The 26890-nt window shown below is 36.1% G+C and overlaps 1 protein-coding gene across 1 annotated transcript in view; it reads left to right on the forward strand.

The window, feature by feature from the left end:
* Positions 1–14699, forward strand: part of cnih3 (cornichon family AMPA receptor auxiliary protein 3) — a 53194-nt gene extending 38495 nt beyond the window's left edge. Inside the window, exons 4-6 of the mRNA XM_088935875.1 lie at positions 1473–1585; positions 4157–4300; positions 14618–14699. Coding sequence (XP_088792001.1) covers positions 1473–1585; positions 4157–4300; positions 14618–14699 — 339 coding nt within the window. The remainder of the gene's footprint in view (positions 1–1472; positions 1586–4156; positions 4301–14617) is intronic.
* Positions 14700–26890: the final 12191 nt, after the last annotated feature.

Below are 26890 nucleotides of genomic sequence, written 5' to 3' on the forward strand. Positions count from 1 at the left end.
AAGCCTATGGCCCTGAGTTACTTAGATTGAGAGTACCCCTCAGGTTATACAAACAACTATGGCTCATTTCTGGCAGTCATCCCAGAAACCTTCCAGTTTATGAATATGGCTTTACAACTGCTAAATGGATTTAATAAGACAATCTGAGACATCTGTTTAAAATTATAAACACACAATCAAACCTAATCTCCTAACCTAATGATTATTTTCACTATTTGAGGTTTCTAATCACCTTATGAACAATGCCTATGTCTTTCAAGATAAATATTTTAGTAATGTTTTGTTTCTGTATTTAAATGTTAAAGTGTAAAAAGTAATGCCAAAGCAAATGGTTTAATTTATTTGTTATTGTTAAAGGAATTAAGTCAAACATGGTGAAAAAAGTCCCATTGAAAATTATCTACAGGCTCATATGCAGTACTCCTATGATGTAGTCTAGCTGTCTTAGAATAGATAAGATTAATTTTATTTTTATGGTTAATGAAAATGGAGTTTTAGTCCATTATCTAGAATTACTGAAGCTTGTTTTGGCAGAAATGTTAATGGGAACTGAAAAAAAAGACTGGTTTTGCAATTATCTGTCTTGATGTTTGGTTCTGCTGTTATTGTCTGTGTATGAAGTAATTTAACAATACCATTATGAGAGCACAACAAGCCCTTATATAATTTAATGTACTTAGAGGGACATGCAAATAACTACCCATATTCAAAAGGATATCAAATAAACCAAACCACTGCTGTCCAATGCCCAGTGCAAACACATCCTGATAAGAGCAAAACAGCAAAAAACATCAAAACATTATACACCACTCTTACTTCTAATTTTACTGTGCACTGTAGTAGGTCATTTTATGACTTCCAGACACCTTCATTTGACTGCTAAGAAACTGTGTCACAATGTCACCCTGCACTCTGAACCCAAGCTTCTCTCTCCCCATCTGTGTGCCTGTGTGTCTCATGGAGAGCAAGCTGGGGAATGTGAAAAGACAAATTCCTAATGCAAGAAATTGAATATGGCTAATAAAGTGATCTTATGTCAGTCCATTCTGGTAATCCCTTCGTGAAGCTCAGAGTGATGGGGAAAAATGTGCATCTGACCCTGGTCTATGGAAATCCCATTACAACTCCTGGTCGACCTTAAGGAAGTCAATTTCAAACAGGGTGCCAACCTGTTTTGACCCTTCATGTTTCCATTTAGTTTTATACATTCCTCAGTCTGGAAAACCTAAAGGATTTACATGCTTTTTTATTGTTGTTATGACTGGAATATATTGATATATAATACATACAATACTTTGCATGTAAGGGTTATATAAACCTCAAAAATGAATGTGCTTTAAGACAGACTGATGTCCTTACGGAGTACCTGTGAAGATACGCCATGTACTTAAATCAGAAAATAAAGTATTATAGAAACGTATGCATTCATGTCACTTTGAAACATAATAGTTGTGTCTCTTTTTTCTCCCTAGCTGGTGCTGCCAGAATATTCTATCCATGGCCTATTCTGTATCATGTTCCTGTGTGCTCAGGAATGGTTGACTGTAGGCTTGAATATTCCCCTTCTCTTCTACAATACATGGAGGTAGGAACTACACAAATATGCTGTGTCATCATCATTCAGTCAAAGATATTTTTTACAAGAGTGCTTTAGAACATTTTCAATGCATGTTTAGATCAGGCAGGGCTGTATAAAATAATCAGAGTATTAATTCGAACATTTTTCAGCTGTAGAACGAATTTCTAGTTCGGATGAGTTGTGTCCTTCAGTTTGTTGCAACAATTCTCGCACTTTCAGCTTTAGATGTTGCTTACTGCAGCCTTGTATGCCTTAAAAGACAGGAAACAAAAACATGATATGATGTTAACTGAGATACCCGACAAGGCACATGCACATTAAAATCAAAGTTTCTGGTTATGTAAAGTTTAACTTATAAACTCAGAACTTTTACATCACTCAGACCACTGGTGAATATAATAATATTGTGAGTATAAAATTGTACACCTTACACAAAACGGTTTATTGCACTAGTATTAAAGTACAGTTTTCACTTTAAATGCAAAAAAATTCAATTTCAACTTTAACTTTTAACCTTGTACAGGACTGCTAATATATACCCTGTACATCACCTGACCCCTTTGATTAATACATAGACACTGCATGATGCTGAGAAATAGTATTTGGATTTAATACCTGGATGCTCATATGAACTTGAATAAGATATACTATACGTAAGGCAACACAAGAAGTACAGAGCTGGTCATTCCATGTACAGTACGAGGTGTCTTTAACTTATGTTCCAGTGGAGCCCAGGGCTAACATCTTCTTAAGGTGATTTTATAATTCATATTCCACTGCAGTCTATTTCATATATGACAATATTCATCAAGAGAGCAATATCAAACTTTCCAGCAAAAATCAGATTATTAAAGATAAACAGACTGCTGTAGGTATATGTTCCTGGACTTAACACTTTTTATACTGTATCTTTAAAAGTTATAAGCTTATTTTTAGAAAAGCGGTGTGGTGGTTACTGCTGTTGCCTCATAGCAGTAGGATTCTGGGTTTCAGTTAGAAGTGCCTTCTGTATGGAGTTTGGATACTCCCAATTTCTCTGTGTAGGTTCTCTCTGAATATTTTGGTTTCCTCCTATCTCTCAAAGAAATGCAGTTTAGGTTTTATTAGGTACTTTAAAAAATTTTTTTTCAGTTTGTTCCTTTTTCCCATTTGCTGAACAAATATGGCTTGGAATGCTGTATCTTGGTCATGCATGTCTTTCATTATACTGTAGATATGAATCAATTATAAGACCAAGCAAGGCCACACATTACTAATATAATGTTAAAATCATTAGTCACATTACATACCTTACATTTCACAAGGGAACATGAAGTGTTTCAGGAACACTTAAAAAAGAAAAAAATATATTAAAATAGAATACTTAAGCAAAATCTGGAATTACAATCAGGAACAGCAAAAGGACAAAACCTGAATTGCTGTGAGCTTTTAAAATAAAAAAAATATAAAACCTTTAAATGTTAATAAAGTATTGCAGTGAATGCTTTATTTTATTTACTGTCAATCTTTTGAAAATTAACTATATAATTTTTGCAAAGTTCTAATGAGATTTTTTTTTTAATGTCTATGTCTCTGGGTCTCATAAATCAAGTCATAGTATTAATCTCAGATTGCCAGTTTCAATTTTCAGGAGTCAGGGTTCTCAAAAATACTTAGTTGAAGTGTTCTGCCAAGTCAATGTGACGCATAAACACAGGCAAAGTTAAAGGCCATGTTTCAGTAGCACTATGTGGTAGAAAGCAATAAGGAGAGACTAGAATTCTAGACAAAGTAACAATGTGGACAGAATGAAAATGACTTTCTCTCAAAATACTAGTTTGTCACCATCACACCTTTGAAAAAAAAACAGATCCATCTCCCAGTCTCTCTTTGTCAGTATGTTTTCCTAACGTACTGACTGAATTTGTTTCTCAATCAATTATTGTTCTCATTTACTTGTTTCAGAGTCCTGAAACCATTGTGAGAGGATGCATACAGAAAGATGTGAAAAGATCATGGCCTTTAGAGACCATCTTCCTGTATCACCAATGTAAATGGCTGGGCATTTTCTGCATGAGATGCAGTAAATGAGGTTTCTGGATATACATGATGTCCTCTGGGTGACAGGGAATTGTCCAGAGGGGCTTTGAATGTGCATTGTATTGGATATACTGTATATTTGCAGATGAAGCAGCAGATTCTGTTGAAGGGGAAAGTGTCTGGTCTAGATGGTTGCTGTGAGGTTAAGCGAGATTTATTACTATTATTATTATTATTATTATTATTATTATTATTATTATTATTATTATTATTAAAAATAAACATAAATATATAAACACCAATTTACAATCCTGTATTACTGTGAAAATCCACTAGGATGTAGAAGGTAAATAAATGCTCATAGTTACCAACAGTGTTGTTATATGGAAGGATTATGTAATGATGACTCATTACAGGACTTGATCACAAGGCTGTGGTGACATCTTGAGATTGGCATGCAGAATTACATTTTAAAAACAGGTGATGAAAAAACACATATGAAACCAAACAAATACCTTTAGATAACCTTCCCTCCACTGTCCTGATGCTTTCTGGCAGGTACTTTCACAGCCCCACAGACAGTCCTGAGTTATTATACGATCCTGCTTCAGTGATGAATGGGGATACACTGAAGTTTTGTCAAAAAGAAGCCTGGTGCAAGATGGCTTTTTATGTGCTTTCCTTCTTCTACTATCTGTACTGGTAGGTTTATTCTGTACTACTTGATTCCTATCACACGACCAATGTGCAATTTAATTTTTCCTGTGTTTCTAAATACTACTTTTTTTAATTCTGAATTGTGTTGCATGTCTGTGAATGTTGGGTTAGTGGCGGAGTCTAAAACAAAGACAAAGAGGCATCTGGTACTGAAACATTTCAAAATTAAATGAATGATTCATGGCATTTGATCTCAAAAAGGATTCAGAAAACTTTAGATTTAAATTTAGATTTACAGTGATTTTAGGGCTTGTTGTGTTGTACTTAGTGTAGCTAAATCTGATTATGTTTGCTGAAATGTACTGTATAATCTTATCCATGTAGTTCATACTTCATTCTTCAGGTGTGTGCGTAAACAATTGTGATTTTAAAATTCATTTTTCTGTCCTATGCAGCTCTTGTTTTGAAGGATGTTTCATTTTTGTCTTGTTTCATACAAAAGGACTTACTGAAAAAAGTCTACAAGTGCTCTTGTGAAATCCACAACTCTTAAATATACAGTACATGGGTTGTCTGTGCCCATTTTATTGTCTGCTCTATTGTCTATTGTCTGCTCCAGTTTTAATTGGAGATTTAAAATCTTCTAGACGTGGAACATTAATCATGTAGACGTTGTACAAGACATAATTGGACTTCTAAACAAACAGGGAATTTAAAATTGTAGAGCCTTCACACTGCTTTTACTATTTTTCATTTCTGTATATCTTACATCTTGGTTTTTATTAACTCTGAATGCAAGGATATTTGCTCTCAACAACAAAGTAATTGTAAGTTGTTGTTAAAAACCTGCTGCTGAGAGCAAACGAACATGATCAACTTTCTCACAGGTTCAGTAACTACACGTTTCAAGTAGAGCATTCAATTTGAAGCAAAGCTTACGTTTGATGTATTTCTGCATTGGAGCAATGAAAGTTACAGATACAAAAATCAGGAAGACCTTTGAATCAGGATTAAGAGGATGTAAGAGAAATATAAAATGTATACAAAGGTAAATGTTTTGTGCAGAGTACCTGGCAAACACAACCTACCTTTTTTTTACTTCACAAGCAGGAAACCTTTTTTTTTGCTTTTCATTATCAAGCATTTCTGTTTTGTAACAATGGGAATCACTCATTGATATGGCCAAAAATATCGCTTCATTTTAAATTGAACTGAGCATGATATCAGTTTACAATTTATTTGGCAGTAGTTTCTCCTGTGATATCAAAGTACTTGTAAATCTCCAGTGTAGACCTCTTAGCACTTTGAAGATGTAAAATACTCTCCCGGGGGGAGTTTTTTTAAGATGACCTTTATGCTTCTTCAGTGTCTGTTTGGCGCTTTTGTCGCAAGAAATCTTGTCGCCTCAGTGGTTTCAAAACATTTGAATGAAGCTGTTGAACTTTTTATAAATTACTCCTCCTTTAAATAGGCCATGGGAGTGAATATGATCTGAAAATATATCTTACACTGGCATTACTCAGTTGTCCATGCATTTTCTACATTGTTAATTATTATTTACCAGACCTAGTGGTATGTGGCTGAATGAAAACAAACAGTCCTTGATGAAACAAGAAGAAGCTGGCAAGTTCAATTTAGATGTGCTGCAGGGTGTGCTTGCAAATTGTTTCATGAAAGTGAAGATTTGTGTTTTATTCTGCTCCAAAGACCAAGGTTAGACAGCTTTGAATGTCTGAGTTTAAAACTTAGCAGGTATATTGGCATACACGTGATACTGGGCATAGAGAAGAATTCAGTGCCAGTGGACACTGACAAATACTGTAGCTTGTCAGAATTGGGCAGGGCTTCAGCTGGCTACTTTACATACTGTTCTTGTACAACTTGTTCTTATCATGATCATTTAATCCTTCTGTATAAAGCAAGGTTATGTGTAGTCTATACATAATAAATCTTGCATGGCTACAGAATTTGTAGAAAAAGTCAGAATTTGACTTTTTCTCATTAATCATCAGCATATAGATAAAACTTTCTGTCACTAAAATAAATAGTGGCTTTAGTTTTGAATATATAGAAGACATATTTGCTCTTCAGCAGTCTACATACAGGTCCTGGATGTACAGTATGTCCGGCACAATGATTGTAAAGAAGAGTTGTTATGGTGAAGAATACAGTATGTAAGATGTAATTTAGGCTCTAGTTTCTGTCTGATGTTGAAAAGCCACATCAGCATGTTCATGTTTTCTGTGTAAGAGTATTTGGTATAGATGGTCAATAAATTTGGAAGAAACTGCATCATGTCAGACCTGCAGCTGTACCAGCTGTAATTTTGAAGCTAACTACCATCTATTAATAGAGACATCAGCTTTGTCTGAATATGTTTTGTTGTTTTCATCTGATGTCTAGAAATCTTCACCCACAGAGGGGAACAAAGGAAGAATGAAGATTAATGGCAATAGTCTAATGGCAAACTGTTCTTAGCACCATATGTGGTAGTGCACTAAAAAGCACTAATTAAGTTGTATTTCTATTGTTTATGAAGGCAACATAAGCCTTCAGACTCATTGCCTCATCCTCAGTGGCAGGCTCTAATTTTCTTCTGTCAAATCTCTGTATAATAATCTTGGCAAAAGCAATATTACAGACTCTAGTTCTAGACGTGTGAACATCTGCATTACAGAGTTAATGATATTCACTTTTCTTTTTATTCTTTAACACTGCTAACCAGGATAGTCTCATTTATAGTATAATGGAAGTTCTAGTGAGTCTGTGAGAATCTGCCAGAGCTACTGTAGGCCTATCAGTTTTTTTCACACAGTGTTAAAAACATACCATCATATGTCTATTACTTATCAAGCATTAGAACAAGCATAAACTCAACACACAATGTTTAGTTCTTGTATGAATATGAATAACCCACCTCTTTAAATGTTCCAATAATGATTTTTTTTTAATGGCAGCATTTCATTCAGTGATTCACAGTGCACACAATTAAATGAGTACGGTCAGCATTGTGTGGGCCTGAGTTGAACTGAGTGTCTTCAGCTTGATATGCAGCAACAACATCGAGTCTGTCAGACATCCGTGAGCTTGCAATGAAGCACATTTACACAAATAGCACTGCAATCATCATTTCCATTCAATTCCTAGCAGGAATAAAAGCAATGTTAGAGCAGGATTGGAGGAGAGCATTCACAATCGTCTTCCTCCATCTGCTAGCACCAGGGTTGATAGCATATATATAATACAGTTATCTGTTGCAATTTGGGAAACTTAAAATGTATTTGGAAAAAGCACAATCCTACAACAATGTATTGCTGGTGATCTATTCATAATGGTGTAAAATGCCATTAATTCTAGTTTAGTGGTGTCATAATTACCACATACTGTACATAACACATAAGAAATAATGCCAGTCTGTTTTTCTTGTAAAACAGATGTGTTCATAAATGTGTATTGAAGTCATCAGAGTTTATTCAAAAGGCTTCTAAACAACTTTTCAATTATGTAAATTGTAAAAATTGTGGACTTACAGATATTTGTTTTTCTTTGTCTCTCCCCATCCAGTATGATCTACACTTTGGTAAGTTCATAACCGGTCGCAGCATCGAGGAGAAGAATTTTAAATCAGAGAACTCCCCAGGACAGAGAAATAGAAATTGTTTTCTGGAATGCCAAGAGAGAAACACATGCAAGGAGCAAGAACACTTGTGGGTGCTATCTGGCTTAGCCAGAGAAATAGGCATCCTTCATTGAGAGAAAATGGTCAATGGCATTGAACAGCTATGGCATTCCAGCTTGTATCTACTTCTGTCTTTCATTTTGGACTGATGTTTTAATATAATACATCTCCACCACAGAGCCAGAGTAACATACTGTATGTTACAGAATTGCACATCAATGACTCAGGCATATGATTAGGAGTCTGTATGTACAGTATGTGTTTTCCTGTAAGAATTTCATTTTCTCTGAGTTAATAGTTACAAAACCCAGAGGAGCAAACAGAATCCAGGGTTTCAAACCACATGAAAAGCCTTCAATCTAGCCAGCATTATATTTTACACATGGTACATCCGATTTTTTAATGTTGAATGTTACATTTTTATCTAATTTGTATCTAGTTTATATGTTTATGCACAACCACAGGTAATCATCTTGTGAAATGTAGATCCACATATCTCTTTCTATACTTTTTGAAGCTCTAGTGTGCACCTTTGAAACAAAGCAGAAGGACAAGTTTGTCCAGGTTTTGTACACAGGAAGTGTTAAAAAGGAAAACGGAAATATATGGCTGATATTATCTTCTGAGAGTACAAAAAGCCACAGCTTTATTATCGTCATGATCATTGTCATCATGATTCTTCTTATTCATGTAATTAAACATGCTCTCCATTTCTGTTATAAAGTGATTAATACATTTACAGTATATCATTACCTGTTTTGTACAATGGTGTTTCTCTTTTCCGTTATGTTCACAATGAATATATACTACTTTTCTGATTAACAATAGTTATGCAGTATTCTGTATGAAACCACCACAAAGGTTTTGGTTTACAATAATACATGTACTGTAGGTGTTCCTACTGTTTGAGGTATTTCTGTAGCAACTGATTTTCTGTTGTTACATGTTTCATGGAACATCAATAAAAAATCTAATTTGAGAATTGGTTGCAATGATTTAATGCAACATGTAATATGATCTTCCAGGTTGCCTGTGATAACTAGAAAGTACTGTATTCCCTATTCTGTCCATGTTAAATAATTATTCTGTTCTTGGAATACTGGAAAGAGGTAAGTAAGTAATATTTCTGTCTATAGAATTCACTATCTGTATGGTGAACATATAGAAAGTAAAAAAAGAGACATGGATTTGGGAACCTCAAACATAATATTGCCCTATATTCTTTCAATGTATACACTAAGACTTGCTTTACATATACAGTATCTTTAACTTACCTCATTTGAGATATTTGAATATTCTGATTATATAAACAGTGCGTGGTCACGCTGTCAATTCCAAAAAAATGTACATGAACACCAGACTGGGAATGTGCGTCTTCTGCTATGTGAATAATATTAATATTTTAGCATATTTAAAGAAGTTTAGCTTTTAAGTGTAAGAATGATCAGCAGCCTCATCCTTAACCCTTATCCAAGCCCTAGCCCTACACCCAACTCCTGCGCTAATCCAAACGTTCCCAGGAGGACACCACCAAAATAGCAGACTTCAATTAAATGGTTGAAATACTAATGCTTTTTTACGTTTAGCTGAAGAAGAAGTACAACAGCCAGTCCAAAACAAATACATGAAAATGCCCAATACTTCCACTTTCAAAGCCTGCTTGATGTCATGAATTACTGTAGATGGGTCAGAAGTACATACCTGTAACATTCCATAATGTCAAGTATATTTTCAGTATTTCATCAGGCAGGATATGGTGCCTTGCAAAAGTATTTTATACCCAATGCTGTACCTTTTTGATGAATGGTAAATTAGGTATTTACATTTTCGAAAGTGAATATTTTCAATAAAAATGAGAATGGTCAAACTAGTCATTTACAGGTGAAAAATGTAAAGGTCAACAAAAATTAACATTTTATCACCTAATAATTACTATATTAACCCTTTGAGTCAGTGGTGAAAGAACCCTTGGCAGCAATTGCAGCAGTGAGTCTTCTTGGCTAAGTCTCTACCACCTTTGCACACTGAGATGGTGTAATTTTCAGCTGTTCTTCATTACAAACTTACTCAACCTCTGTCAAGTTGGCTTGGGATCTTTAATAGACAGAAATTTTTAAGTGTTGGCCCAGCTTTGACCCAGCTGGGTTCAATTCCGGACCCGGGGTGCTATGTATGTGGAGTTTGTGTGTCCTCGCCATGTTCACTTGTGCTCCAGTTTCAACTGGGTGTTTCCAGTTTTAATGAAGAGACATACCGGTAGCTTAATTGGCTTGTAAAATTGGCCATGGTGTGAGTGTGTGTTTGTGTCTGTCCTGTGACGAATGATCCCATCCAGGGTGTGCCCTGCCTTGTGCCTGTTGCTTGCTGAGATCCCCCCCGACCCTGAGTTTGATTAATCAATTAGGTAATTGATAGATAGATACTGGCCACCTTTGTGGAGAAATTGGGATATTGTTTACTCAGGGACATTTTTTCCCATCTTCACCATTAAACTCTGTAGCTTTTTCAGAGTTGAGTTGGCCTAACAGTGGCAACCCTTACAAGTTCCTCCTTGCCTGGTTGCTGAGTTTGGAGAGTCAGCCTGATCTACGTAGTGTCTTGGTGGCACAATTCACCTTCCACTTCTTAATAATGGACTTCACCATGCTCAAAAGGATATTCAGTGTCTTTGAAACTGTTTTATAAACATCCTCATGTCTGCCTTAGTTTAGCTTATTCTGTGAACTGTTTTGAAAGCTCCTTGGTCTTCAATTGTTAAATCTTAGCTTGAAATTCAGTACCTGACTGAGGAATCTTACAGAGACTGGTGTATTTATTCCACCATCTAAAAATAGTAGATCACCATCTGATCTACTATTTTTGTGCATAGAAGCCATTTAACAAATTGGGTAACTTTTCAAAGTAATTTTGTGTGCCTGAGGTAATTTAGATTTACTTTAGTAAAGTGAGTGAAAACATCATGCTCTCAATATATTTAGTTTTTGAGTTTTCTTTGTAGTTTTTGTTGACATTATATTACCCATAGTACATTTCAAGTGTTCAGGTTGAGCACTCAAGGTTTGATTAGAAATATCCACTTAAAATCTCACTAAATTTACATGTGGAAATCCATGACTAACATTTACAATCTATGTTTAAAATTTTGTCTAAATAATTTCTTCTTATGTTAGTTTTGTAGTTTGTTTCTTACATTACTGTAATTATCTTAAAGGTTCCTGTTCCTACTTAATGCCTCCTACTTATAACCTGCAGAATTGTTTGTACAGATGATTGTGATGAGAAAAGGCCTCCCTTAGCTGTCTTTTTTAAAATGCTAAATCAAGACACAAATGTACTTAATGCAATCATAAACATCACTTCATGCTGAAATAGTCTTCAGCCCATGCTTCCAAAGCTGAGACAACCACTGTGGTTATCTCTAGTGTAGTTACCCTGCCCAAAATGTGGTTCTACTTTTGCATTGTTCTGCAAATAACGGTTTGCCACAAATTTGGACTTGATAACTAGCCATAGGTTTGTCCTAGACTTTGTGTTTTGCGTAGTGACCAGAATTTGGCTCTATGTGTAAAATAAGTGTTTTGTGATTGACATTTAGAGAAAAAATGTTAATGCAATTTTATGTAAAGCTGAATTATTACAGTGTACTTAGCAAATATACTTTTGCATGCAAAGATAGGGCAAACAGCTTCAGAAATTAACCTTAATTTTCTTTAGAAATGACTACTAAAGGGTGATAAATGATTAACTGTAACACTTTAGTTGTGTGTGAATGTTTTATTTCAAGTGAATTATCCTAATAATTATAATTCTAGTATTTATTAGGGATATGTGGTAATTCAGTACTCCTTAACAATAAATCAAAGATATTGACTACCAATATAGTAGTGATTTTCTTTTACATTCAGTTGTCAAAAAGACATAAGAGACCTGTAAAGACTTGGTTTATAGTTTATTTATAGTTCATGCTAACAATTAAGGATGAGTTGTGCCTTATTATTGTATTAAACTGTCTCCATGGTAAACCCTATCTTGCCTATCAGAATTAATACAGAGGTCTCAAAAAACATTCATTTTCTGGAGGAAACAGCTTGCAGTGATTTTCAAAGCATGCAATGGAGTATGATGTTGTCTCATATTTTAATTTTGATTTTATGGATATCCTTTTTTGTATTTATTTTACAAACTTTGTAACTTACGTGTCATTTTATTTGTGTTTGAACTTCTTTTTTTTATTTTTGCTTTTAAATGCACAAATCATATGACTAAAATTTTCTAACCTGTAATAGAATTATATTTTTAATGTCTCTGTTGTTTTGCGAGGGAAAATAGGGAAAATAACTGTATATACTGTATAACTGTATTACAAAATACTTTTTTTAACAAAAGTGTCAAAAATAATTATTTTAAAAGCTGCTGGCCTCCTATTAGATCAGGATCTTAAATAAGGTGTATATACTGTGTAAATAACTGTATATACTGTATAACTGTATTACAAAATACTTTTTTTAACAAAAGTGTCAAAAAATAATTATTTTAAAAGCTGCTGGCCTCCTATTAGATCAAGATCTTAAATAAGGTGTAAGGGATCCAAGTGATGAGGTATGAGGATCCTATGCAGACGAAGGAGAATGTAGATACTGAAACAGGTGTCCAATCCAAAACGTTAGGCGAGCTTGTGGTCAAAAAGCAAAAGGAAGTCCAAAAGCCGAACGATACTGAGACAGGCGTCCAATCCAATACGATAGGCAAGTTCATGGTCAAAAAGCAAAAGGGAGTTCTGTAGCCGAAAGAAGTATAGCAAGAGGGTTTCAAACAAAGGCAAGGTAGAATCTCTCTAGGAGAGGAATCAATACGATTGAGCAGCGAGAAGTGAATTAGGATGGTTTAACCCGCTGCTGGCACTGGTTAGCTCTTTTGTGGGTTGATCTCTGCTGGCTGGCAGTCATGACATTTCATTCATGTTTCTATCGTATCCTAGATGTTTGGAATAACTTTATAATTGAACTTTATACAGTATTATTTTCTATTGTTTGGAGACCTTTTTCAGATCTCCTTCAGCTGGTGTCTGTAGGGACCATATTGACGGATATAACGTGGGTTATATCATTTAAATGTATCCTTATATCTTATGTTTCTCAGCCCTAGAAAAAGGTTGTTATTCTTCTCTGGACTTTTTCTATAGAGTTTTGTTTTTATCATTTTATAGTGTGGTGATATGACTGATATATCGTATGTCAGATGCATTGTACAAATTCTCTCTGGATTTGGATTGGGCTCTTTGCTATGAACTCAAATATAATATTAGTCCTCTGAATATCCTCTCCAGGATGTTAGTTGATGACAATGATTGTTCCTTTGCATGACTTAATTTCTGTGCCATTTGGATTCTTCTGGGTCTGTTCAGAGACCAAATTTACAGCAAAAGGCATTTGATACGTAATTAATTTTTACTTTTCTTCAAATATTCTAAAGTGACAATTGTTATGCTAATACTGATTCATGATTTTGTGTTAACTCTAAGGATTGGAAAATGTACAGATAAGGAGTGAATGTCCAGTTTGGGGTGTTGTAATTAGCGGTGTAGCATGAGGAATGTGTTGGGAACACAGCTGTTCCTGATTTGCGTAAATAGGTACAGTTAGTAAACTACTTCGATTCATGAACAATGCCAAAATAAGAGTATACTGTACCACATACTACAGAAAATGTAAAGGAAATACAAAAAGACTTAGGACAAACAACTGAAAGATTGCATTTAATCTTGACAAGTTGGAGCATTTTTAGTCCTAAACAGACAAATACATTTAACACTACTCAATGAGATCCATAGGTATCTTAGCTGCTAATAATCAGATGAGCTAGATGTGTAAAAAGGCCTCCTCTCTTTTGTCACCTTTCTTATATTCTATAAGCTATATTTGCTTTATGCTAAACTCATGAGATATATGTAAAGTGATGTTTTTCAGTGCTTTGCTTTGTGTTTCTGTTGCCTTGAAATGGATCATAGTCCACAGTGAATGATCCACATCTTGATATTGAACATTAATTATATATAGTATACGCAGAAGCGTCAGTCATTTACAGTATAACAAATTATATTTTGAATTAAGCTTACTTCGGTCATGGTGTGATTCTCTTAGCACCAATTTATTATTTCACTGTTTAAATAAAAACTTATTTAAAATAAGTCAGTATAAGATAATCAGTTGTACACATCTTGTCTTTTTGTACTCGGATGCAGATAATAACTGATTACATGTTATTTAGTGAATGTCTTCAAACTCAAAAGATAGACGTGATTTCTCAAAAACTAACCTGTGTTGAAGAGGTTAATATTATGGTCTGCAAGTTCTATATTGGTATTTTGTTCTATTTCCCTGTATATATTTGCAAAAAATAAAATGAAACGGTGTCTCTATATACAGTATATATGTTTCTTTCCATTTTTTACTTGCATTATCATAAAGCTTCCATTTCCTTAAATCAGATACTGTATTTCCAAGAACATACTCCAAACAGTGTGGAAGCAATCCACAGAGGTTGACTAAGAAACTTAAGAAACCTTGAACGGTAACATCTGCATTTCTTTCCAAGGTACCAGAGCTACAGTACGATAATAACCTTGCATTTCCTTTCAGACAAGGTCATTGGGTATAAAGAGTACCCAATCCGTCATGCAACAGGAGAGTGAACAGCCAACAGGAGATTGTGGTGATGGAGAGCCAGCAAAGGACTCAGAAGCTGGCCATTACTTTCAGCCTATGAAAAATGACAAACATGGAAGAAGAAGCCCACGTTGCAACTAAGATGTGGTATTTAGTTGATAGGATGGATCCAGAATGCTAAATAGGTGAGCCTAAAGGCCACCACGAGTTGGAGACCTCTATTATCCACCTAGCCTACTGGTACCTGCACATGGCACCTGACCCCTGAAAGGCACAAAAAGTTGTTTTGGTAGTATGAACAGCATGGAAGCTCTGACCTGCAGAGTCATTTTCCCCTGTTGTAATGGCCAGGAGGAAATCCGTCTTCAGTGAGAGGAAGCACATGTCCACACACTAAAGAGGCTAAAAATGAGGTGGCAACAGGTCTTCCAAGACCACCAAGATATTCCCACGGTGGCACTGCCACACTGCACAGTGGGTCAACCTCCATGGCCTTTAAGAGGAATTAGGAGAACAAGTGCTTAAAACCTCTGTTCACCATCTTGAAACAGGCTGATATGGTCTGATATGGCATACCCGGAGAGGGGACACAGCTTTCCCATTTTCAAGCACCTCCTGGGAAATACAAAAAGGACAGTTGACAGTGGGAAGTAAACAGGATCCCAGCCCCAGTCCCACTTTCTCCATGTATAGGAATATTGTTGCCTGGAAAAATTCTGTGCAAGTATCCTGGCGTATGCACACCACTGCACCTCAAAGGCCAAGACCAATCAAACACCACTATTCAAAAGCCAAATCCATAACTGTAGAATGAGACAAAGACCTTGACTACAGCTCAGATAGATAATTAGCGCACAGAACGTTACCACACCACTACAGCACAAGCCCATAACTGAGCCCCATCACTGCATGGAGCACACATTTTGTTCTAGTATTTGCTTTTGAGATGCTACATAATGACTAACTTCATAAAGCACTGAGAGCTTGATTACCACAGACCTTTAAGGTTTCTCTTCTTCATCTTGGACCTGTTCCCTTACACTGTTTCAACAAAGGATATTTAAGGGATAGATGCTGTTGGGGGATTTTAGATCATGTGTCATTATTTAGTAAACAAAAAAAGTGTTTATGTCTTTAGAACTCTATTTTTTTTACCTGGAAATTAAATAAAAGTCACAATGTCTGAGATTAAAATATATTTTTAGGCTCAGAATTAATCCAATGTTTGAGACACCTGTGAAATAAAAAAACACTCTTTGTTGCTTGTTTCCATTAATTTTCAACAGCAAAATACAGTATCCACTCAATATGCACTCATTTAATAGTTATTTTGTGTTGCTGGGAAAATCTGCTCCCAAGAAAAGAGCAGACTGGTAAGTGAATTAAACAAATATGCAATCCCACAGATACAGTAATATTACTTCTCTGACATGTTTAAATAAAAGGAATATAAAGAGCTTGCAGAAAGACAATTAAATTGTCTTTGAATTGAATTGGCAAAAAGCTAAGAAAGCACTATTAATTGTAGTTCAAGTACTGTAGGTAGCTGCGTAGGCTGCAAAGAAACAGGTAATGGGTTTATTCCGTGCTGAAAAGAAAAAAAGTAAACACAATGTTTCGGCTGTGGAGCCTTCTTCAGGTGTGACCTATTAATAATTAATTAATTAACACGATTAATTGTAGATTGAAAATAATGTCAATAGCCCGTACTGAGTCATTAGCTATCAGTGAAATTCTGGATTTCAAAGAATCCAAGCATTCATATCATAAAAATAATAAGAAGAACAACCAGATTCATGAAAACAGTAGTACCCACAATGTAGCATTGGATTCCTTTCTGTCTCTTTTACTGAAGAACAGTCTTCATAGTGTACATGTACCTCAATAAAATGGTCACTTTTAAAGCTATAATTTCTGATTAGACTGACCATTAAAGTTTCACCAATACAAAACAATATAGTTTACATCTAACATAAACAGTTATAATTAATACGTGAATATCAATCACAGGGTTATCCCCAATGATACGTTAAACAGAAGCCTGCATTCAGAGTGCAAAACTGATCTTCACCTACAGTATGGGTAATGTTGGTGAGTTCTTAAGGCAAATTAATATAATTGAACTTTTCTATTAAAAAACAGCCCTTAATGTACTTTTTCTAATTAGCTGACATTTAAGTTGCTACCTCTTATGAAATGTTGCCAAGGTAACTTTCAACAGCTTTTTGTTTAATTTCTTTACCATGGATTCCCAAGACGTATGTCACACATTTCCACATTTCTTTGTGATTTACCATGTTTTCTTGGTATCTCGTAGGACTTTACTTTAACTATAGCATATAGCAATACAATGTCATGAACCCTTGCCTCTCTTGCTTTTTCTAACGGTGTGAGTCAATGTCCTTACTCCCAGATATCCTACCTTGGAAAAAGCTGTCAAACATTATGAGGTCAGACAACTGTGGTCGCAACCTCCCAGCGGCTGAGAGGAAACCTGTCAGACTACCACTCTATCCTCAGTACAACAGACATCCATCTTGTCAACTCGCATTATCCATGCTTCCACCAGAGTGGGATTTCACTCTCTCTTATTTCTCGCTCCTTTTCCTGATGTTAAGTGCATCTGGCTTTTTTTCCCCTACTGCGGCTCTTTTTTATGAGACATTCCTATTGCTGGTGGGTTTTCTTTGCTTGTTTTGTCACTGACCTATTTACATTTCATTCCTATAGCATAAGAATACTCATTACCCCTGCAAAGAGCCCTCAGTGATCATTCTGGACTGCTCGAAGAAAGTTTAAATTGTTTCCAAAGCATACTGGCAAATGGCAAAGGCCTAGCACAGCTGGAATTATTCTTCAAGTGACATATTCACATAGGCCTTTAGTGCCAATGTTCCCAATGCAGTAGTTCAGCAGACTTTCTCCTTTTTCTGGTAACACTAATTAAAGCTATTTAGAGTCTAGCTCAATCTGAAATTGGTGCTTTGTCTTGCTGAAGCTGTGTTACAATTCTGCTGTTTGTTCTTACGATATCCCCACACAGATGTACAGTAGGTAGAATGAAGCAGAGTCAAAGCCCCATGACAGAATGCAACATACAAAGCTGATTTGTTCCTAAATATTAACTAAAGATGTAGGATTGGGAAGAAGATTCTTTCAAGATGAGCCTTTAAATTCTTTGTTAATGATAGATGAGATGTTCAGCAGCATCTTTACCTTTCAAGAATCAGCACAGCATCTGAAAGTCCTTAGGAATTTGCTGCAGGTCTTTTCTTCTCCCTGCAGTAAAACAAGCATCAAAAGAAGTGACAGGGGGACAGTGTTTTAAGGCATTGTAAAATGTGTTGTTTTTTTCATCTGCAGTCTCTCTCTAAATACATTCTTTTTTTTGCTTTTCCACCCCTAATTTGGCTCATGCTGGATGCATACCTTTAAATATACAATTACTTTTTGCTCCGGAACAAAAAACTTAAGAGGGCTAGTGCTTGATGTTAGAGACACTGGTGTTTTCAGTGAGAATTGTGCTCTTCATTTTAAGTCCCTTAAGGCCTGTCTACAATGATTCTCCTCAATGGTTCAATTTATGTCAGCTGAAGGAACAAAACTGCAATTCATACAATTCCTGCATATACTATATAAATAAAGTATAGGGAACCCTTTTCTTATTAGCACAAATTTATATTACAGAAGTGTTAAAGTGTTACATATAAGACACATTAGAGAGGTGAAGCCAAATATAACTCATCACTATGAGAACAGAAGTGAATAAAAGTGATCTGAAAAAGATGCTGACACTGGACTTCTGATTAGCTTACATTGAAAACAAAATCAATAATAAAGATTTCTACTGTTAGCTAAAAAAACTCAACTTTTTCAAACACTTGAGTCCTGGAGAATTATTTATAGCATTTTAGCATATTAACACAGTATGTACTTGAAGACAAGATAAGTTGATATTTACATAATAGCAAAGTTTCATCCTAGATCACTTTTGGTAATTATAAACCTTAGAGAAGAAATCATGCATAAACATGTCACACTTCCAGCCACTAGGGATGAAAAGACGATTACTTTTCCCTTTATCTTTCTCTGAGAAGCCATTGTTTGCTCAGGTTATTCTGTCACTGACAAAAGAAAAGTGATCTGGAGGGCATACGTACAGACTATAGAGGACATTGCAGTGCACTTGAAACCAGTGTTGCCTTGGGATCAGTGCTGGATCAGCACTGGCTAAAGTCTAAAGTGAACTCTTTAAAACCTTTGGAAAAACATCTCATGAGAAGTGATCATAATGTTATGCGACAATGGAGAAAAGGAAATTATCAATCGGTTTTAAAGAGTAATTTTTTCTGCCACACGTAGTGTGCCAAACGTTTACTCCAGCTCCTCTCAAATTCCAAAGTAAGTAATGAAAGAGAAATATATGAAGTACTGGTACCTTTCACAGTTCAGAGTAATTGCTACAGACGAAAAATGTTGGCAAAAGACAACTAATCGAAAAATAAAAACTAGTTCAAGACTTTTAAATTTAAAAAAAGCCACAACCACCTCTCCGTCCTGTTTTTAATAACATTTTAATTTATACTTTAGTCATATGGAACAGATGCAAGATAAATGTGCAAGTGAAGTGCACAGTCACTGTTTTTAAGAGGGGAGAGGCAAACCAATTTATTCAGTTACATGATACTTTTTTGCTTTGTACAGATAATAACAAAATAATGTAAAGCACTCAGCAGGGTACTGTGCAAAAGGTAAAGGTTTTGTGCATTATATCAAAGCAAAAAGCAATTTTCTTTTGGTAATAAAATGAATCTCTTGATTAGAAATGGAAAACTACAAACTATTATGCTGAACAGTAAAGTTCTATCCCACGCTACCGATTCAACAGACTTGCAGAACTTTTACTTAAACATAATTTGACAATTATAGTCTGAAAGCATTCATCACGGTAAAGCATAAGGCAATTAAAAATGTAGCAGGTGAACTTACAATCAATGTGATTACCACTGAAGCCATAACATCTTTTGCAACACAACTATTTAAAAAAAAAAGTTATACTATAACATGACCTAATCAATTTACAATGCAGAATAAAATATGCTTCTTTTTATCTGTAAGTAAATATAGTTGTTTAAAAATGTCAACAAACAAGAGACAGAGTGTGAAAAGCATAAACATTTTTTTCATTTTCCTTTTTACTTTATTCTGAATTTCCTGACTTAAAATGGAGCACATATTGAACTAGAGTCTAAAGCTTTGAAAGCTATCCTTGTTTCTTTATACTTGGACCTTAAGAAACCTTAGAAATAAAACTTATTAATGGATTCAAATTCTGACAACACCCCATAGCCACAAAATTCATATTTTTGTGGAAAAATTCAATCTTGGTAATGATTTTAATATTTTCAGTCCAGCTTAGTAATTAAACCACAACATACTACATTTTGTTTAAGGAAACATATTCTGAAACTGAAGCTGAGAGTTTAGGAAAATTCTTCTAAACCAGTAAAAAATATACTGTAAATCAAGAGAAATAGAAAGTATTTTTGATTGGTACAATTATGTCACATTATGTGATGTTTCTATTTATAAACACATAAAAGTAGGAAGATAATAATTCAAATATTATGTATGAAACTAGGTTATTCACTAATTCATGGGTAATAAATATTGCTTTTTAAGCTATATTTACCCACATGGATTCCTCAGGTATTTTCCTAGAACACACATGCTGTCAAGTTGTAAATCTCCAGTGAATGGATTCATTTAATATGCAATTGTCACAGGCTCCGCACAAAGCTTCTCTTCTGTTTAGCCTGGAAGTTCATCATTAAAAAAACAAAAGATACTTTTATTTACAGCACTGGGTTCTTGGAAAAGAGAAGTCCTGATTAAGACTGTCAATGCCACAGACAAAACAAATACTGTAAATACTGAGCCAGCAAGCTGGAAATTAACAATATACTGTATGCAGCATGTCAATAGGGAACCAGAAGTTCTTCCTCTCTGGAGCTCAGTCTTACACCTGTCATATGAGAAACTGGAGTTTATAGTCAATTCTTAGAGGTCCACTTACATAATAACCAACCCAGATGTTGTCTTGTGAGTTGGATCTTTTGATATTGCAGTAACACGTGTCCCTAAGACAAAGGTTCAGACCCAGGCAAAGGCCTGCTCAACTATGTTATGATGTTAGCAACATCATCAAACTCCAAGCAGTAGAACACATTGGTCCTAAAAGACATGACAAGACTATCCAATGAGTGCCCAAGTATACAAACTTGTTTATTGTATTTTGTTAATGTCTCAGATGCCATCACGTTGAATGTGTTTTATAAAATCTGCATGAAGAATAGTATAAAAATGTCAAGTAAGAAAAAATGCACAGAGAAGTAAAAAGAACACAGAGGAAGATTTGTAATATTGGCAGGAGGATTTCAGCACATCAGCTTACTCTCTAGTGTGTCCTGCACTATACTTCTAAGTAAATTCCTCTTGACAACACAGTGACAGAAAATCTGGAAAAGTTCAATCAATGACAAAATAATGTGAAGGCATACAGAATACTGTATTTTGGCAATTTTATTGATTAGATAATGAAGAAATGTGCTGATGATCATTTGAATTTTAAAGCTAAAAAATATATATATTCATTTGTTATGGGAAGACAGCCCCATATTTTGGCAGAACATGAGCAAGAAATCATGAGAGTTAAGCAAGTTATTTCCCAAGGTCAGATTCAGGCTGTGATTCAGCTGATAAAGCATCCATACATGACAGTTGTAGCGGCGAGGCTTATTAAAATACAAGAATTAAGTTTTCTGTTCCCTTGCCAGTCCCTCTCTCTTTCATCTCAGTGGTGCTTAATACAGCGAGGACATTCCATTTGGTTCAATTAAGGTGTTTTTCTAGCTGATAGAGTGTCCTGATAAGGAGCAACTCCCAACAGCTGAGGCACATCAACCACCCAAGTAAATGGTCATCTGACGCCTAAAAGTCTGAGATTCCAAGGGAAAGTGTTATTCAAAGTTGGTTTATGACCCTAAGGTCATCAGCATCATCAGCCAATCAGGAATTGGTAGGGCAGGTTAATCCCACATGGGTCTCTGATGCCCATGAAACTTTCAACCAATGAACGACCTGCAGTTCCTCCAGGTAAAAACAGGCAACACAGAGCGCCTGGAGAACGTAGCGCAGGGCAAGACAGTTGGGAAGCGTAGAACAGTTCCCAAGGGCAGAACAGTTCCCAGGAGCAGGACATTGTTCGCAGCGCGCCTGCTGGACATTCAGCCTCAGGGCTCCTCCTCAACATCCTCAGACTCAGCCCGGACCACCACGTAACGGCCAGTGTGTCCGAGCGCCAGAACTTTCCTTTGTTCTAAGAGTCGAGAGCGGAGGTTACCAGCACGTAACCAAAGGATCCACCCGAGGTTAGCACCAGCAGCAAGCCTCATGAACAGGTCGGAACTGTGGACAGCTGAATCAGTATTCAGGACTAGCGCTTCATCAGGAACGAACCGGTCTTCTTCCTGACCTGCTGGGACCCACAGTCACTTTTCTCCTGAGCACAAACTCTGCTAGTTTCAGCCAGCACTAACTTCAATCTTCAGTGAGCACGTCGCAAGCCGCACAGAGCACTGCTTGGCACTGAGCCAGAGAGCGCCGATTGGACAGCGACAAGTATGCCACTGTTTCTGTGTGCCTGCAGGAGATCTGACTCCACAGATGGATGAGTATTCAACTTCCTGCATTACCGCTCGAGAATTCAATTGTTATCTCAAACAGTTGATATCAATTTAATTCCTATGAGTGATGTACTTGTTTTGAGTATCTAGTGTAGAAGTTGTAACCAAGTTCATTTACGAAACAGTCTAAATGAATGATATACTGAACGTATGTCCCTCTTGGCATTTGTAACTCTTCGTGATTGAATATATACCTGTTGTGTTCTGCTAACCCTCACGATAAGATCTGTTATGTTTATATGCACATTTTATGTATTAATAAATGTATTCTCGTGTATTTGTACCCTGTGTGTGCGGTGTTAGAGTTATCCCGCAAGGTTGGATTCTAATACCATCAAAAGAATCATTTTGTGACTTACTGCCACAATTAATAATTGTCCCAGTTAAGCACAAAACCCCTACATTTACTGGTGTCTCGTGAGAGGATGCTACACAGTCATTGCTGAAGTTAGTGGGGAAGTCACAAATTTAAAAATGTAATTTCCGCACCTGACATCATCTAAACAAGCAGGGTTTAGACAGCAAGAGCGACATTTCACCATGAATGATTTGTTCATGATTTTTTTCCCCCCAGAAGATCAACGATCAAAATGGAAACACGTTCGTCCCGATGTGAAAATTCTGCAGAAATCCAGGTGGAAGTGGAGTTTGTGAGCAGCAAAGGGGAGGGATGTTCCTTGTATGAAAGTACTGTAAGTGGAGCAATACAAACAGAACACTGGACTGTTCATTCAAAGCATTAACATTAAGTAACTTTTGCAAACTTCATTTGCACTGCATTTCAGGGAGCCTGGACTATCCCTAGAGCAATGCACTTTGCTAAGGAAGTCCAGGAGAATGAGAAAGAGATGAGATCACCAAGGGATGCAGAGGGGACAATAAAGATGAGGTGGTACCATTGAGCCTTCTCTGGTCAAAGCAGATGATGTCACTCTCTGACAGTGACTTCTCAGAGCTCTTAACAACAGGCTGTCCACCAGGCAGCATACCCCCACAGCCCCAAGACAGAGCGCATCATGGGAAGCAGAGGCAAATTGCTGTAACACATGTAATGAGCTTATTGTCTGGGGCCACCTGAAAAGCATGAGTGTCAATGCTGTCGTCTATTGTACAGCACCCAGGGAACTGGGACCGGGAGTATGGTCAAGCTTTGCCTATTCTGCTTCTGCCAGACCCATGCTGGGAGTGGCTTGCATCCTGCCACACTGCTAGTGACAACCAGCACATTCGCACATGGATGCAGCCAGTCATAAACTTTGTACAAACTAGGTCAGGAGGCTTATCAATTAAGTCTAATATCTTCCAATCAGGCAGCCAATCTACCGGGCAATCATCCCATTAAGAGGGATACTTAAGGCAGGTTTCTCTGCTTGGCTGGTGCTCCGAGATTAGTGCTACTGTGTTAACTACTGCTGATGCGTCACCTTCTCACAGTTTCTTGTCTGCTTAGAATCGGATAAACTATCTGATTTATTCAAGGCAAATCTTCCACTTTCCACTGACGACAATCTGTATCTTAATCGGTCGCCTAGTCTGCTTCGTACTTTGTTTCTGCCTCATTTCTCTCTGTCTCCCCATCTCTCCAGGATCATCTAGAGCCCAGGCTTGGGCCTCGACCTGTCACCTGCTGCAGTGCTTTATCTGGTGCCTGCAACAGCTTCTACACATTAATGGAAGGTGAATCAGGTGAGAACTGTGGGTTCTCAATGTAATGCAGATGGTAAATTATTACATATGAATACATTGTCATTTTAAAAGCTACATTCAGACAGATACAGTTGTTGCAATTGCAGTACTTCTGGAATTGGCTTTTGGAATTTTTACCGGCAAATGCATCTCTTAGGAATGAAGCAGAGACACAGCTGAAGGCACAAAGAGACTCAAAGTTCATTTTCAATTCAAGCATAATTAATGCTGTCAGGACTGCCCAGACCATGTCTGTCTCACTATGTTTAGTCTATCAGACTACCCAGAAGCCACTTATGAAGGAAGCCCAGGGGGGAAAGCTTTCAACAAGGTGCACTGAGATACAGATCACTGAGCAGCCCCTTAAATTCATTTTCTAAAGAAGGGTATATACTCATAAACAAATTTATTGGCAACGAACCCAAAGTTAGAACAGATAAGGGTGTTCTATACAAAATATTCCTATGTGTGTTCAAATAAGTGATTGTGTACATGGTGTAAAAATACCATTGTTTCAATGTTTATGTCATACACCCGTTGATTTAGGAGAGCAAACCTAACATTTTTTTTCTATTGCCTGTTATGCATTATTTAGACTTTTTTTGTTAGTGTTAGCTGTTTTGTTAGGACTTTTACACAATGTAAAGGAATTACTCCAGATGATGTTCACAGATTGTGAGAGGTAGTTAAATATTTTATGAGAATGGAATGGCATAGGTTTAATATTCATACAAATCAGTGGGATATCAGCTAACAATCACATTAGTCATAATTATACTCTTTTCCTGTACTCCTAGTCATATGGACCCCTCAGATCTTGAGCCATTTCAAACATAATAGGTTATCAAGTCTTTTCTGACTCAAGTCTTGTAATTACTGAAGGACTTTCATGTAATTAGACATGTTCTGTTACACCTCCTCATCTCTAGATTAAACAATTCAGATGTTAGCTTAGCTTCAAATATTCCAAATGTATAATATTTTACTTAGTTTTGATTATTTTCATATGATTTCAATTAAATCTGTATTCCAGAATTCTATTTAGAATTCTCCTTAGATCTTAAACACATTAACAGACCCATTTCTTACTTAGGCTAGAAAAAAACAGATATACTATCAGTGGGTCTGTTAAATAATTGTTGTGCAACGTACTAGAAAAACTTAAGTTAGAATAATGTGCAACAGTTTCTAATACCAAACTATAATAAAATATTTCAACTAGGTAGCTGTGTCAGAATGCGTAGGCTGCAATAGTAAAGGTTTATTCCATGCTGAACAGAGAAAAAAAGAAACGTTTCGGCTGTGGTGTTACAGTACCGGCTTCCAACCACCAGAGGGCACCTATATGCTTACGGCCTACTTCATCCTCTCTGGGGAGGCGTAGGTTAACCAGGCCTCGTTAACCCATCATCACGCCTCCCCTTCAGCTTTTTTAAACCCAGCTGTCTGTTTCCTCCATGCTTTGTATTGGCTTGTACTTCTTGAGATACACTTCAGAGCCTTGTTTTGTTTTGTTTTGTTTTGTTTTGTTTTGTTTTGTTTTGTTTTGTTTTGTTTTGTTTTGTTTTGTTTTGTTTTGTTTTGGTTTGTTTTGTTTTGGTTTGGTTTGTTTTGGTTTGGTTTGGTTTGGTTTGTGGCTAGACTGCTTCCTGGTTTTTCTGGATTGCCCACTTGACCCTGGTATTGAAGGTTTGTTAGTTTTCAGTTTTTTTGGGACTTTGCACTACTCTTTTGACTATGATTCTGGATAACTCCTTCTACAGCTTTCTTATCTCCTTGCAAGCATAGGGTCCATCATTTAACACTGGCTGATATCCAGCCTTAACATGTGTAGCCTTCTTCAAATATATTGCCTCTCGAACCATTCCAAAGAAGAATAACCAAGTTCTAAATCATACACAAATAAGAGAACATAAATATATTAAGGGGAAGGGCATTTAAAATTAAAAACTGGAGGCCCTTTACACAAAGGGTTGTGTGAGTATGAAACAAGCTACCCAGGTGCATTATTGAAGCTGGTACAGTATTTTTTAAGAAACAACTGGATGGGTTCCTCAAGCCAGTTGCCTTCCAGCATCCAAATGGGATAGATGGGCAAAAATGCATCTCTTCCTTTACTAGTTCTGTGTCTTATAATTCTGTGGTATTGAAGCAACTTAGTCATTGTTTTGACAACACCATGCCAATATTCTCTTTATCTGTTGTGTAAAATAATCAAATGTATTCAGGGTTTAAGTACTTTTGTTTCTTTTTTTGCTTCATTTAAATTTAATCTATGCCTTGCTAAAAGACTTTCTTTTGATCTGCTTCCAACTTAGAGGAGTGAGTATGTCATGCATAGTTAATACTTGTAACATTTTTTTACACAAAAAGATGAGTTTCTCACTAATACTTGAGAGTTGGAACCTAGTTGTGCCTGTTTTGATCAAGATTCCTGCATATACTGTAACATAATAGATTTTTTTTCATGTAGTTCGGGGAATTTAAATTCATGTTCAGTCATGCAGAACAGGAACATTTATTGTACATAATGATCTGTGGAATTTGAAAAGAGTAACATAATATGTGTTATGACTATGCCAGTATGGCTTTGCCTTAATCCTTTAAATCATGATCCAGTATGAGCTCTTTTCATGCATGTCAAACTGTATATAAACATTTCTGAGTGAGTGTTCTTATGTCATGTGTAATAGCACTATAACTGATCCCCATAACCATTGAAATTGTAATACTTGACAATATTACAAATTCACATTTTCACCATTTTGTCAACTTATTTGCTTTACTTGTAATCAATGTTTATTAAATAAGGTGTGGCACATTGGGGCCAAAGGTTTATTCCATGCTGTCCAGTCCCTGC

This window comes from Atractosteus spatula, chromosome 2 (genome assembly GCF_055471065.1).
Source record: "Atractosteus spatula isolate fAtrSpa1 chromosome 2, fAtrSpa1.hap1, whole genome shotgun sequence".
Lineage (NCBI taxonomy): Eukaryota > Metazoa > Chordata > Actinopteri > Semionotiformes > Lepisosteidae > Atractosteus > Atractosteus spatula.